Source organism: Bufo bufo, chromosome 5 (genome assembly GCF_905171765.1).
Source record: "Bufo bufo chromosome 5, aBufBuf1.1, whole genome shotgun sequence".
NCBI classification, from domain to species: Eukaryota; Metazoa; Chordata; class Amphibia; order Anura; family Bufonidae; genus Bufo; species Bufo bufo.
Window position 1 is genome coordinate 268,551,536 of NC_053393.1, and position 16,329 is coordinate 268,567,864.

At 42.3% G+C, this 16,329-nt stretch overlaps 1 protein-coding gene across 1 annotated transcript in view; it reads right to left on the reverse strand.

The window, feature by feature from the left end:
• Positions 1-1,729: 1,729 nt before the first annotated feature.
• The window catches only part of CTNND2 (catenin delta 2), a 1,763,242-nt gene continuing 1,748,642 nt past the window's right edge, over positions 1,730-16,329 (reverse strand). The window contains 2 exon segments of the mRNA XM_040431740.1: positions 1,730-2,138; positions 3,684-3,757. Of these exon segments, the coding sequence (XP_040287674.1) occupies positions 1,878-2,138; positions 3,684-3,757 (335 nt within the window). The 3' untranslated portion in view covers positions 1,730-1,877.

Below are 16,329 nucleotides of genomic sequence, written 5' to 3' on the forward strand. Positions count from 1 at the left end.
ACCAAAACATTTCTAAAGATCTGGAGCACTTAATAACCATGCAAAAGAAATTTGCTAGCAAGTTGAAAAATGTACTTGTGAATGCTTAGATTTTCTCATAGAAAAGGGTAGCAATCTAGTTTAACACTAGAGGCGTGCCATCACATAGGGAGAGTCAGAAACATGGGGCAAAATCTGACTTACATTGTTGCTTGGTCAGAATTGTCACAGTGTATGGTGGCTAAATCTAATATGTAATTGTACAAGTATACAAAGTCTTCTGTTTTATTTGATGTATTTTGATCACAACAGAGGATTGGATCACAAGAAATTAGTAATATTTTTTAATTTATTATGTCATCTTCCTGTAACTACATTAAATTAATTATATAAAGTTGTGTATAGCTATATTTGCTTGTTTTGGTCCATATTGTATAAAACTGTGTGAAAATTTGCAAATTTGTATAGCTGAGTTTGAATGAAAAACTGAAAAATGTTGTTTGCAAATGTTGACTATCTTTCTTTGCCCACCTGGAAAGTACTGCATTTTTGTTAGTATTTAAAAAGCTTCCTCACTGTACATAATTTTAAAATAAAATCTACTATGAGATATCATACAACAATAATGTATATTTAACGTGCTCACAGCTCTAAGGCACCTGGTCGTAAAATACAACAGAGATTGCACAAATCGATGTAAATAAATGTTTCTTTCTGGTTGATCCATGCACTGTATACAGAAAGGTGAAATGCTGTTTAGCATTCTGGAAATGCTAAACCCAAAGCATTATTATAAACATGACAAGCATGTCTATATTATGTCAATTAAGTAACAAAAATGGAAGAAAAGTGAAAGATTAATTGTAATCACATAAAAATGAAAATATTCACACACATGCAGACTTATCCTTGATGCAATATTGATCTTTGTCTTGAAAATACACATTTGGCAAATACAGGTGACAGATCAATTGCAATTTATTTCTTTTAACACTGTATCATCATAAGTAAAGCCAGTATAAATGAAAAAAGTCTATCTCAAATATCTACATGTAAAATTTTAGGCATTGAAAAAAGCACTTTGTTAACAGAGTGTAGAGTGATGATGCTATTTGCCAGACATTACTAATTTGTTTAGTTGTCACAAAAAAAAATCACATACTAGACCATACAATACTGCTAAAAAGTACTTTAGCCTTTTCCATATTTTTATCTCAATAAAACTTGCTGGGGCAAAGAAAACAAAATATATTGACATTTTTGTTTTAATCTTGAAGAAATTAAGCAATATATAGAACCACTCATGAAGGAACACTGTGGCATTGGTGTAATTTACACAGTCAAATCTCCTTTATCAGTAATGTACATCAAATACTTTACAACAAAGCATTAACAAAAGGCAAGAAACATCTTGCTATACAGAAGGAACCTCTAATGCAACTTGAAGCCTAGATTCACAATGAGGAAAGTAAACAAAATGTGAAGAACTGTTCCCCATAGATTATGTAAACTTCACTCTTGTGCTTAATGTACTATATCAACACACATCTAATGTGCCTTCCTCCCACCAGAACTAATTTAATTATATCTGGTGTATGACTGTGTATACCCAATTGTCAATTCCCAGTAGGAGATAAGGGCAGAATACTTCTGTTACATTTGATATCTGCTATGCTTTAGCACCCCTTCTTCACAATGCTTAGTATCATATACCCTCTCATGACTATTACAACGTTCTAGAAACTATTTGATTCCATTCCATCAGCATTCTGAAACAACATAATCAATTTTCCACAACGATATTCACGGCCTCCTAAGGAACAGGCTTAACAAATTAAATCTGTAAGGAAAAATGTCTTATGTTATGCATGCACATGCACAGATTTAGAATCTGCGTCTCAAACCCATGAGTCTGGAGAGGCAGGATAGTGGCTTGTTTCATAGTTCAGTTCACTATAGGGGCGAGCAGCAGAATAAAAGTCGACATAGTTGCCGGTTGACTTTAATCCCAGATGCATATTATACTCGGTGGCAGGAGGTCGATGGTGCACTTGATCCTCAAAAAAGGAGTCATCAAAATTTCTTGTTGAATTCTGAAATGGTTGGTAGCTCTCATAATCTTTTCTACCAGTTTCTTGTGAAATTGGCTGTGTAGAAATCTATTTAAGGAAGATGAAATCAATGCAGAATAGGGATAGTTAATTTACATGTAATAGGACAAGTCAAATATGAACATTGCTTAAACAAGAACATCTATTTTACTGGCACAGCTGTAAATAGTTAAATTGTTAAATAGAAAAACCAACACCTTTCCAATAAGCAAACAGTTCTTTTATATTACTGCTGTTTACTGCCTTTTAAAAGTCTCCTGACTTCTCTGTTTAGAGAAGACTTCCATATGAAATCATTTTAGAGTACCATTACTCTTGTCTAAAACTGACATTTCCTGAAAGTTGACAGATCCTTCATAAGTAATGACCGCAATATTGTTGCTGCCTCTCTTGTTAGATGTAGGGTAGGGGTGCAGCTGTGCCCCCTCTTCTACTGGACAAAACTATCATGTGATAGCCGGGTGATTTGGGTATAGCAGGTCAGAAAATAAAATATTTTGCGGGAGTCCTTTTTTAAGTCTCATGAACACAATATTTAAAAAGAAACTGGCACAACAATCAGCCGGTCACTGCAGGGATGGCTTCTCTCATCCCACATAATCAGATCACTGGGGAATCCATGGCCAGTCATGCAGTACATTCAAATGAATGACCATTCATCTAATGAATGGATGTGACTTTCTGTTTTGGTATGTGCGGGATCCGATAAGGATGACATCACATGTGGCCGATTTTTTTGCAAAAAGTTCTGCACTGTCCCATTCATCTGAAATCCATGTGCTTGCCGCCAAAATATCTCTATTCAGATTTATGGAACTGATTTTCAGTCACAGAAATTTCTGCAACAAATCTGCTGTGTTTGAATATATCCTTATTCCTCACTATAGTAGTCTACAAGTTCTGCTTTGAAACTGTGGTTGCCCCACTAATAAATATCACCATTTCTCCATTAGAGTATGAAACTTTTTCATTAGAAAGACTAAAAATAATGTGACGAGAACTGTGATCATATCCATTTGACAATTCCTTCTTAATGTATTAAATTCAATTCAAACATTATTTAAAGGGAACCTGTCATCAACTTTATGCTGCCCATACTAACAGCAGCATAAAGAAGAGACAGGTGAGTTGATTTCAGCGGTCTGTCATTTAAAAGTTAAAAGTAAGTGCTTGCCGAGAATCAATATCACAATCATTGCAGACAAGGCCTGGAAAAGAGTCACGGCCACCTGAGAAGAGTTATGGTTATTCATTAATTCCTGCTCTCCCTGCCCATCTGCTGGTGATTGACAATCTTCTACCTAGTTTTCTCCCATTCTCTCTAGGAGAGAACTGCCAATCATCAGCAGGTGGGCGGGGAGAGCAGGAGATTATAAATAACCATGACTCTTCTGAGGAAGATTTGACTCTTTTCAAAGTCTCAGCTGCAATGATTATGATGCTGGTTCTCAGCAACCACTTACTTTTAGCTCTTGAGTGACACACAGCTGAAATCAGCATTTCTGTCACTATTTTATAATGCCCTCAGTGAGGTCAGCATAAAGTTGATGACAGGTTCCCTTTAATTAACATTTTGCAGTTTAAAATACTTACTTGGTTGTGTTTTCCATCATCACCAGGTGCTCCAAATGAATTCCTATATATAGCTGTGGATCCTGTGCTTGTAGCTAAAAAAAATCATAAATGTCATTCAACATAACAAAATTAGATAAGCGATAAAAATTGCAGAACTAATACTCTCTAAAATTGCCATTGGCCCCATTAAAGGGGTATTCCCATCTCAGACAATGGGGCATATCGCTAGGATATGCCCCTATTGTCTGATAGGGGCGGGTACCACCGCTGGGACCCGCACCTACAATGAGAACGGAGCGGGGAAAACTGTGGCTGGAGGACCCCAGATTTTCCGGGGTCCGTCCACCACCAAGCGCTGCTCCCATACAAGTGAATGGGGGCGCACTGCGCATGTGCGGCCCATGCTCCCATTCATTTCTATGGGGCAGACGGAAATAGTCGAGCCAGTGCTCGGCTATTTTTGGCGGCCCCATAGAAAGGAATGGAGGGCGGTTGCGCATGCGCAGTGCGCCCTCCGTTCATTTTCCCTCTCCGTTCTCACTGTAGGTGCGGGTCCCAGCGCCTATCAGACAATGGGGGCATATCCTAGCGATATGCCCCCATTGTCTGAGATGGGAAAAACCCTTTAACTATAATAGGGACTGGCGGAGATCCGACCACAACCTGGCAAATATGGAGATAATCAGCCGAAAACCGCTGCACCCATTATCATTAATAGGGATGGCGGGTATTAGGTAGTGTCTGGCAATGCTGGATCCAGACATCTCTTGCACGCTGCTTACTGCTACAAGAGCCTGCTGGGGATGTCTAAAACTAGTGTGAAACTAGCCTAAGTATTGTAAACCTGAAAACTAAAAGGTAGATATAAAATGGAGAAAGAATGATTGTAGAGGCAAGTGTATTAAATATTTCTAGATTCAATTCCCTATCAACTCTTAATCCCACTGGTTAATACAGGCCCATGTTTCCAGAAATAATGGTGTTGATAGACGTGCATTGTTAAGGTTTATAACAGCTGATCAGTATATAGTCCCCTTTTGTGCAGACCCCAAACAAGTTGTTGGTGACATGCTAAACCTGTTTTTATAGCAAGGGATATCCACACCTCTGCCCCATAGCCAAACACCTTCCCCCCTACTTATGATAGATAAATAGTCCAGCATTTGGGACTAGGGGGAGGGCTCATCACCACAAATAGAAGAAGGACACAGTAGAGCTCACTGAAGGGGTCTTCACACATGGGACTTTACATACCTGGAAGAGTGGACATGAGTTGGAGTTCTGACATACATTTAGGATTCAGTTTTCAACTTAGCCAGTTTAGCAGCCTCATTAAAGGGCTTCTGTCACCCCACTAAACTCATTTTTTTTTTTTGTGTACTTATAATCCCTATCCTGCGATATTGCTATACATTATGTTATTAATAATTTTCGTTCAGTAGATTTGGCAAAAAACTTACCTTTATGATATGCTAATTACCCGTCTACCAGCAAGTAGGGCGTCTACTTGCTGGTAGCAGCCGCAGAAAACCGCCCCCTCTTGTTGATTGACAGGGCCAGCCGCGATCTCCTCCTCCGGGCGGCCCTGTCAGCATTTCAAAAATCGCTCGCCTGTGTTGATTCGGCGCAGGCGCTCTGAGATAAGGAGGCTCGCCTCCTCAGCACTCCCTCAGTGCGCCTGCGCCGATGACGTCTTCTCTTTCGGTGACGTCATCGGCGCAGGCTCACTGAGAGAATGCTGAGGAGGCGAGCCTCCTTATCTCAGAGCGCCTGCGCCGAATCAACACAGGCGCGCGATTTTTGAAATGCTGACAGGGCCGCCCGGAGGAGGAGATCGCGGCTGGCCCTGTCAATCAACAAGAAGAGGGGGCGGTTTTCTGCGGCTGCTACCAGCAAGTAGACGCCCTACTTGCTGGTAGACAGGTAATTAGCATATCATAAAAGTAAGTTTATTGCCAAATCTACTGAACGAAAATTATTAATAACATAATGTATAGCAATATCGCAGTATAGGGATTATCAGTACACAAAAAAAAAAATATGAGTTTAGTGGGGGGACAGAAGCCCTTTAACCACCTCAGCCCCCAGTGCTTAAACACCCTGAAAGACCAGGCCACTTTTTACACTTCTGACCTACACTACTTTCACCGTTTATTGCTCGGTCATGCAACTTACCACCCAAATGAATTTTACCTCCTTTTCTTCTCACTAATAGAGCTTTCATTTGGTGGTATTTCATTGCTGCTGACATTTTAACTTTTTTTGTTATTAATCGAAATTTAACGAGAAATTGAGAGAAATATCTTGGCAAAAGACAACTTTTCCCATTTTTTTATACAAAGTTGGCATTTGACCAAGATATTTATCTCACCCAGCATGGGTATATGTAAAAAGACACCCCAAAACACATTCCTCAACTTCTCCGGAATACAGAGATACCAGATGTGTGACACTTTTTTGCAGCCTAGGTGGGCAAAGGGGCCCATATTCCAAAGAGCACCTTTCGGATTTCACTGGTCATTTTTTACAGAATTTCATTTCAAACTCCTTACCACACATTTGGGCCCCTAGAATGCCAGGGCAGTATAACTACCCCACAAGTGACCCCATTTTGGAAAGAAGAGACCCCAAGGTATTCGCTGATGGGCATAGTGAGTTCATGGAAGTTTTTATTTTTTGTCACAAGTTAGTGGAATATGAGACTTTGTATGAAAAAAAAAAAAAAAATCATCATTTTCCACTAACTTGTGACAAAAAATAAAAAAATTTAGGAACTCGCCATGCCCCTCACGGAATACCTTGGGGTGTCTTCTTTCCAAAATGGGGTCACTTGTGGGGTAGTTATACTGCCCTGGCATTCTAGGGGCCCAAATGTGTGGTAAGGAGTTTGAAATCAAATTCTGTAAAAAATGACCAGTGAAATCCGAAAGGTGCTCTTTGGAATATGGGCCCCTTTGCCCACCTAGGCTGCAAAAAAGTGTCACACATCTGGTATCTCTGTATTCCGGAGAAGTTGAGGAATGTGTTTTGGGGTGTCTTTTTACATATACCCATGCTGGGTGAGATAAATATCTTGGTCAAATGCCAACTTTGTATAAAACAATGGGAAAAGTTGTCTTTTGCCAAGATATTTCTCTCACCCAGCATGGGTATATGTAAAATGACACCCCAAAACACATTCCCCAACTTCTCCTGAGTACGGAGATACCAGATGTGTGACACTTTTTTGCAGCCTAGGTGGGCAAAGGGGCCCATATTCCAAAGAGCACCTTTCGGATTTCACTGGTCATTTTTTACAGAATTTGATTTCAAACTCCTTACCACACATTTGGGCCCCTAGAATGCCAGGGCAGTATAACTACCCCACAAGTGACCCCATTTTGGAAAGAAGACACCCCAAGGTATTCGCTGATGGGCATAGTGAGTTCATGGAAGTTTTTATTTTTTGTCACAAGTTAGTGGAATATGAGACTTTGAAAAAAAAAAAAAATCATCATTTTACACTAACTTGTGACAAAAAATAAAAAATTCTAGGAACTCGCCATGCCCCTCACGGAATACCTTGGGGTGTCTTCTTTCCAAAATGGGGTCACTTGTGGGGTAGTTATACTGCCCTGGCATTCTAGGGGCCCAAATGTGTGGTAAGGAGTTTGAAATCAAATTCTGTAAAAACTGACCAGTGAAATCCGAAAGGTGCTCTTTGTAATATGGGCCCCTTTGCCCACCTAGGCTGGAAAAAAGTGTCACACATCTGGTATCTCCGTAATCAGGAGAAGTTGGGCAATGTGTTTTTGGGTGTCATTTTACATATACCCATGCTGGGTGAGAGAAATATCTTGGCAAAAGACAACTTTTCCCATTTTTTTATACAAAGTTGGCATTTGACCAAGATATTTATCTCACCCAGCATGGGTATATGTAAAATGACACCCCAAAACATATTCCCCAACTTCTGCTGAATACGGAGATACCACATGTGTGACACTTTTTTGCAGCCTAGGTGGGCAAAGGTGCCCAAATTCCTTTTAGGAGGGCATTTTTAGACATTTGGATACCAGACTTCTTCTCACGCTTTGGGGCCCCTAAAATGCCAGGGCAGTATAAATACCCCACATGTGACCCCATTTTGGAAAGAAGACACCCCAAGGTATTCAATGAGGGGCATGGCGAGTTCATTGAAAAAAAAAATTTTGGCACAAGTTAGCGGAAATTGATTTTTTTGATTTTGTTCTCACAAAGTCTCCCTTTCCGCTAACTTGGGACAAAAATTTCAATCTTTCATGGACTCAATATGCCCCTCAGCGAATACCTTGGGGTGTCTTCTTTCCAAAATGGTGTTATTTGTGGGGTGTTTGTACTGCCCTGGCATTTGAGGGTCTCCGCAATCATTACATGTATGCCCAGCATTAGGAGTTTCTGCTATTCTCCTTATATTGAGCATACGGGTAATGAGATTTTTTTTTTCCGTTCAGCCTCTGGGCTAAAAGAAAAAAATGAACGGCACAGATTTCTTCATTCGCATCGATCAATGTGGATTAAAAAATCTCTGCCAAAAAAAGAAAAAGGAGGGGAAAGGCGTCTGCCAGGACATAGGAGCTCCGCCCAACATCCATACCCACTTCAGCTCGTATGCCCTGGCAAACCAGATTTCTCCATTCACATCAATCGATGTGGATGAATAAATCATTGCCGGGATTTTTTTTTTTATATATACAAAGTGTTTGCCAAAGTATATGAACACCGCCACCTCCTCAGCTCATATGCCTCGGCAAACGTATCTTTTACTGCAGAGGAGAAATCTCGTCTTGCAGCGCCGCATACACCGACTTGCGTGTAATCTGACAGCAGCGCAATGCTTCTGTCCGAATGCACATCAGTGCTGCAGCTAGTCGATCGGTTGGTCCACCTGGAAGGTAAAAAAAACAAAACAAAAAAGAAAAAACCAGGCCGCAAAGCAATAACTTTATTAACTTTAGAACAGAACATATTAACTTTTTTTTAACTTTTTAAACTTTTTTACTTACCGGTAATTTTTTTTTTGTTTTAGTTTTTTTTACCTTTATAGAACAAACCTCTCCGTCCCCATGGGACAATGTGCAAAGCGCAAATCGCCCAAAGATGTGGCGAAGTACGTTATGCACTTTATCCCAGGTGAAAGGAGAGGTTTGCAGCAGCTGTGAGAGAAAGGGCCCTAATAGCCCTGTGTGCCTGTCCTGGTGAGATGTGATCCCTATGCTAGGTGTACCTGTGTGTGGTACTTCCGGAAACACTCACCATAGCATAGGGCAGGGTGGTCCGGACAGTCAGGACAGAAATAGCGGGTGTCACGCCTTATTCCACTCCTGCTACAGACACGACATTTTTTTCGGGGTGGCGGTTGGGTTGAGGTACCAGCAACGACACTGGGGAAATGTCGCTCGTGTAGACGGCTAACTACACTGGTGGATGGGGCCACGGAACCTCCTGGATAAATGAGGTTCTCGATGATCTCTTCCTGGAATTTGAGGAAGGATCCTGTTCTCCCAGCCTTACTGTAGAGAACAAAACTATTATAGGCAGCCAATTGAATTAAATATACAGACACCTTCTTATACCAGCGTCTGGTTCTGCGGGAAACTAAATAGGGAGCCAACATCTGGTCATTGAAGTCCACCCCTCCCATGAGCGCATTATAGTCGTGGACTGAGAGGGGCTTTTCAATGACATGGGTTGCCCTTTCAATTTGGATTGTCGTGTCTGCGTGAATGGAGGAGAGCATGTAAACGTCACGCTTGTCTCTCCATTTCACCGCGAGCAGTTCTTCGTTACACAAGGCAGCCATCTCCCCCCTTGCAAGACGGGTGGTTACAAGCCGTTGGGGGAAGCCCACGCGACTAGTTCGCGCGGTGCCACAGGCGCAAATCCGTTCTAGAAACAAATGCCTAAAGAGGGCCACACTTGTGTAAAAATTGTCCACATAAAGATGGTACCCCTTGCCGAATAAGGGTGACACCAAGTCCCAGACTGTCTTCCCACTGCTCCCCAGGTAGTCAGGGCAACCGACCGGCTCCAGGGTCTGATCTTTTCCCTCATAGATCCGAAATTTGTGGGTATAGCCTGTGGCCATTTCACAGAGCTTATACAATTTGACCCCATACCGGGCACGCTTGCTTGGGATGTATTGTTTGAAGCCAAGGCGCCCGGTAAAATGTATTAGGGACTCGTCTACGCAGATGTTTTGCTCAGGGGTATACAAATCTGCAAATTTCTGGTTGAAATGGTCTATGAGGGGCCGAATTTTGTGGAGCCGGTCAAAAGCTGGGTGGCCTCTGGGACGGGAGGTGGTGTTGTCGCTAAAGTGCAGGAAACGCAGGATGGTCTCAAATCGTGTCCTGGACATAGCAGCAGAGAACATGGGCATGTGATGAATCGGGTTCGTGGACCAATATGACCGCAATTCATGCTTTTTAGTTAGACCCATGTTGAGGAGAAGGCCCAGAAAAATTTTAAGTTCGGAAACTTGGACTGGTTTCCACCGGAAAGACTGGGCATAAGAGCTTCCCGGGTTGGCGGATATAAATTGTGTGGCATACCGGTTTGTCTCTGCCACGACTAAGTCCAAGAGCTCCGCAGTCAAGAACAGCTCAAAAAATCCCAGGGCCGAACCGATTTGAGCCGTCTCAACCCGAACTCCAGACTGGGCGGTGAAAGGGGGAACTACAGGTGCGGCTGAAGTTGGTGACTGCCAATCAGGGTTTGCCAGCACCTAAGGGATTCTAGGGGCTCTACGGGCCTGTCTGCGCGGTGGCTGCGACGGGGTAACTACTGCACGTGCCACCGTACCAGCTTCAACTGCCCTTCTGGTGCTCGCCACGTCACCATGTTGTACGGCAGTGCTGGTACTAGGTCCAGGAAGGGCTGCGCTGCTGGTGTATGCCTCACCACGTGATCCGGCAGCGACAGCCCCACTCTGCTGCTCTTGAAGCGGATCCTGCATAACCTGTGGTCTAGCGACACGGGGCCGGGTACGCCTGGTGCTGCCAGGGACCTCCACCTCCTCGTCCGAACTTTGGGTCAGAGAGCCACTGCTTTCCACAGGTTCATATTCTGACCCGCTAGATTCGTCAGATGAGGGTTCCCACTCCTCATCCGACTGGGTCAGAATCCTGTAGGCCTCTTCAGAAGAATACCCCCTGTTTGACATTTTGGACTACTAAATTTAGGGGTATTCCCTGAGACTACCCAAGAAAAAAAGCAAGCCTGTCTTACAAAGGGGAGGCTAGCGAAGTACCGGAGGCCGCTGCGGTTGATAAAAAATATCAAAACTGATTTTTCTATCGCCGCAGTGCGTGTAAAGTGAATGTGCAGTGATCAAAAAACAATTTTTTTTTTGTCACTGCGGTGGGGCGGGCGTGGGTGAACGCACGTGTGGGTGACCGATCAGGCCTGATCGGGCAAACACTGCGTTTTGAGTGGAGGGCGAGCTAAGGTGACACTAATACTATTATAGATACAGATACTATAAAAGTACAAATGCTGATTAGCGATACGCTAAACAGCAAATAAAAGTGACTGCGGTGCGGTGGGCTGGGCGCTAACTGACGCTAAACTACCTAACCAAGGGGCCTAAACTATCCTAAAACCTAACAGCCAATACTAGTGAAAAAAAAAAAGTGACCGTTTACACTGATCACTTTTGTCTTTCACTAAGTGATTGACAGGGGGCGATCAAGGGGTTAATTAGGATGATGGGGGTGATGGAGGGTGATCTGGGGCTAAGGTGTAGTGTTGGTGGGTACTCACAGTGATCTCTGCTCCTCTGCTGGATCCAACCGACGAAAAGGACCAGCAGAGAAGCAGAGAAGCCATATAACAGATCATATTTACTAATATGATCTGTTATCTGGCTTCTGATTTGATTTTTTGAAAATCGCCAGCCTGCCAGCCAATGATCGTGGCTGGCAGGCTGGTGACGAAATACTTCTTTAACTTTTGCCGGCCCGCGATGCGCATGCGCGGGCCGGCAATGCACGAAATCTCGCGTCTCGCGAGAGGACGCACCGGCGCGTCCACCCAGAACAACAGGACCGCCGCAAAGACGCAATCCTGCGTACGGCGGTCCTGAGGAGGTTAAACCCTGGTGTTCTGCATAGTGGAAATGATTTAAAGGGAACCTGTCACCAACTTTATGCTGCCCATACTATCGGCAGAATAAAGTAGAGACAGGTGAGTTGATTTCAGCGGTCTATCATTTATAAGTTAAAAGTAAGTGGTTGCCGAGCACAAACATCACAATTATTGCAGACTGGGCATGAAAAAGAGTCATGGCCACCTGAGAAGAGTCATGGTTATTCATGAATTCCTACTCTCCCACCCACCTGCTGATTAACAGGCTTCTACCTAGTTTTCTCCCATTCTCTCTAGGAGAGAACTGCCAATCATCAGCAGATGGGTGGGGAGAGCAGGAGATTAGGAATAACCATGACTCTTCTCAAGTAGATTTGACTCTTTTCAAGGCATGTGCTGCAATGATTATGATGCTGGTTCTTGGCAACCACTTACCTTTAGCTCATGAGTGACACACCGCTGAAATCAGCATTTCTGTCACTAATTTATGCTGCCCTTAGTGAGGTCAGCATAAAGTTGATGACAGGTTCCTTTTAATTCATTTCAGCTTGCTACAATAGGGCCACAAAAAATGCGGACAGAACTCCAAAACATCATTCTGATTTGGCGTCTCTCTCTCTATATATATTGTGACAGAGTGTCTGGAGAAGTAGTGGATGGGTTCTATGTGTGCTCAAGGTTCCTCAATTCTGTCATTTAAAAAGCAACCAGGGAAATGTTCAAAAGAGGTCTACGCATACCTCTCTGCAATTCGGGTTTGTAAAAAAAAAAAAGGGTTTTTAGGGCCTGTGTTGCTGGGGTGGGGAGAGAAGGGTGGGCCCCTCACGCCATCCGGGCAGTCCGGGTTTTGGGCTGTCAGGTAATCACTACTCAGGTGTACTAGCCTAATATAAGGCTGAGAATGGAGACACGTCTCTGTCTCTGCCTGGGGACAGAACTGCTTGGAGTTTCTCTGAGTATAGCAGGTGGTACAAACAATAGGGTTATGTTTGGTGTCCAGTGTTAGGCTGGCACCAAGTTAGTCAGGAGTTCCTGATTGTATAGTTAGAGCCGGACAGGCATAGAATTTTGTTTGTTCATGTTTATTTTATGTACCACCAGCTAGCAATAAATCTGGACAGTTGATGGAAAACGGAGGTTGCCTGGAATCAGGGCTGAAGAGAGCGTGTTCATCGACCACCCCGCTAACTAACTCTTAAAATACAGTCAGGTCCATAAATATTGGGACATCGACACAATTTTAAAATTTTGGGCTCTATACACCACCACAATGGATTTGAAATGAAACGAACAAGATGTGCTTTAACTGCAGACTGTCAGCTTTAATTTGAGGGTATTTACATCCAAATCAGGTGAACGGTGTAGGAATTACAACAATATGTGCCTCCCACTTGTTAAGTGACCAAAAGTAATGGAACAGTAATGGAACAGAAAAATAATCATAAATCAAACTTTCACTTTTTAATACTTGGTTGCAAATCCTTTACAGTCAATTACAGCCTGAAGTCTGGAACGCATAGACATCACCAGACGCTGGGTTTCATCCCTGGTGATGTTCTGCCAGGCCTCTACTGCAACTGTCTTCAGTTCCTGCTTGTTCTTGGGGCATTTTCCCTTCAGTTTTGTCCTCAGCAAGTGAAAAGCATGCTCAATCGGATTCAGGTCAGGTGATTGACTTGGCCATTGCATAACATTGCACTTCTTTCCCTTAAAAAACTCTTTGGTTGCTTTTGCAGTATGCTTTGGGTCATTGTCCATCTGCACTGTGAAGCGCCGCCCAATAAGTTCTGAAGCATTTGGTTGAATATGAGCAGATAATATTGCCCGAAACACTTCAGAATTCATCCTGCTGCTTTTGTCAGCAGTCACATCATCAATAAATACAAGAGAACCAGTTCCATTGGCAGCCATACAGGCCAATGCCATGACACTACCACCACCATGCTTCACTGATGAGGTGGTATGCTTAGGATCATGAGCAGTTCCTTTCCTTCTCCATACTTTTCTCTTCCCATCACTCTGGTACAAGTTGATCTTGGTCTCATCTGTCCATAGGATGTTGTTCCAGAACTGTGAAGGCTTTCTTAGATGTCGTTTGGCAAAATCTAATCTGGCCTTCCTGTTTTTGAAGGCTCACCAATGGTTTACATCTTGTGGTGAACCCTCTGTATTCACTCTGGTGAAGTCTTCCCTTGATTGTTGACTTTGACACACATACACCTACCTCCTGGAGAGTGTTCTTGATCTGGCCAACTGTTGTGAAGGGTGTTTTCTTCACCAGGGAAAGAATTCTTCAGTCATCCACCACAGTTGTTTTCCATGGTCTTCCGGGTCTTTTGGTGTTGCTGAGCTCACCGATGCGTTCCTTCTTTTTAAGAATGTTCCAAACAGTTGTTTTGGCCACACCTAATGTTTTTACTATCTTTCTGATGGGTTTGTTTAGTTTTTTCAGCCTAATGATGGCTTGTTTCACTGATAGTGACAGCTCTTTGGATCTTATCTTGAGAGTTGACAGCAACAGATTCCATATGCAAATAGCACAATGGAAATGAACTCTGGACCTTTTATCTGCTCATTGTAATTGGGATAATAAGGGAATAACACACACCTGGCCATGGAACAGCTAAGAAGCCAATTGTCCCATTACTTTTGGCCCCTTAACAAGTGGGAGGCAGATATGCAAACTGTTGTAATTCCTACACCGTTCACCTGATTTGGATGTAAATACCCTCAAATTAAAGCTGACAGTCTGCAGTTAAAGCACATCTTGTTCGTTTCATTTCAAATCCATTGTGGTGGTGTATAGAGCCAAAAATGTTAGAATTGTGTTGATGTCCCAATATTTATGGACCTGACTGTATATATCCTGTTAAGGGGATATTGGGTGCTGGAAAACAGCCTGACCACGATGTCCCGTCAACACGGGGCACCCATTCCCACATCTACAAAAACCCACCTGGCATCAACATATCAAACTTAACCACTTCACATCCGGGCCATTTCCTCCTTCCTGAAAAAGCCATTTTTTTTCAAATCTGACATGTGTCATTTACAGTACAGACCAAAGGTTTGGACACACCTTCTCATTCAAAGAGTTTTCTTTATTTTCATGACTATGAAGGCATCAAAACTATGAATTAACACATGTGGAATTATATACATAACAAACAAGTGTGAAACAACTGAAAATATGTCATATTCTAGGTTCTTCAAAGTAGCCACCTTTTGCTTTGATTACTGCTTTGCACACTCTTGGCATTCTCTTGATGAGCTTCAAGAGATAGTCCCCTGAAATGGTCTTCCAACAGTCTTGAAGGAGTTCCCAGAGATGCTTAGCACTTGTTGGCCCTTTTGCCTTCACTCTGCGGTCCAGCTCACCCCAAACCATCTCGATTGGGTTCAGGTCCGGTGACTGTGGAGGCCAGGTCATCTGGTGCAGCACCCCATCACTCTCCTTCATGGTCAAATAGCCCTTACTTTTAAAGTTTTCCCAATTTTTCGGCTGACTAACTGACCTTCATTACTTAAAGTAATGATGGCCACTCGTTTTTCTTTACTTAGCTGCTTTTTTCTTGCCATAATACAAATTCTAACAGTCTATTCAGTAGGACTATCAGCTGTGTATCCACCTGACTTCTCCTCAACGCCACTGATGGTCCCAACCCCATTTATAAGGCAAGAAATCCCACTTATTAAACCTGACAGGGCACACCTGTGAAGTGAAAACCATTTCAGGGGACTACCTCTTGAAGCTCATCAAGAGAATGCCAAGAGTGTGCAAAGCAGTAATCAAAGCAAAAGGTGGCTACTTTGAAGAACCTAGAATATGACATATTTTCAGTTGTTTCACACTTGTTTGTTATGTATATAATTCCACATGTGTTAATTCATAGTTTTGATGCCTTCAGTGTGAATCTACAATTTTCATAGTCATGAAAATAAAGAAAACTCTTTGAATGAGAAGGTGTGTCAAAACTTTTGGTCTGTACTGTATGTGGTAATAACTTTAAAATGCTTTTACTTATCCAGGCCATTCTGAAATTGTTTTCTCGTCACATATTGTACTTTATGACAGTGGCAAAATTGAGCCAAAAATTTTCATTTTTAATTATAAAAAATACCAAATTTACCAAAAATTAGAATAAATTAGTAAATTTAGAATTTCAGTTTCTCTACTTTTATAATAGATAGTAATACCTTCAAAAATTGTTATTACTTTACATTCCCCATATGTCTACTTCATGTTTGCATCATTTTGTGAATGTCATTTTATTTTTTGGGGACGTTAGAAGGCTTAGAAGTCTAGAAGCAAATCTTGAAATTTTTCAGAAAATTTCCAAAACCCACTTTTTATGGACCAGTTCAGGTCTGAAGTCACTTTGTAAGGCTTACATAACAGAAACCACCCAAAAATGACCCCATTTTAGAAACTACACCCCTCAAGGTATTCAAAACTGATTTTTACAAATGTTGATAACCCTTTAGGTGTTCCACAAGAATTAATGGAAAATGGAGATAAATTTTCAGAATTTCACATTTTTTGGCAGATTTTCCATTT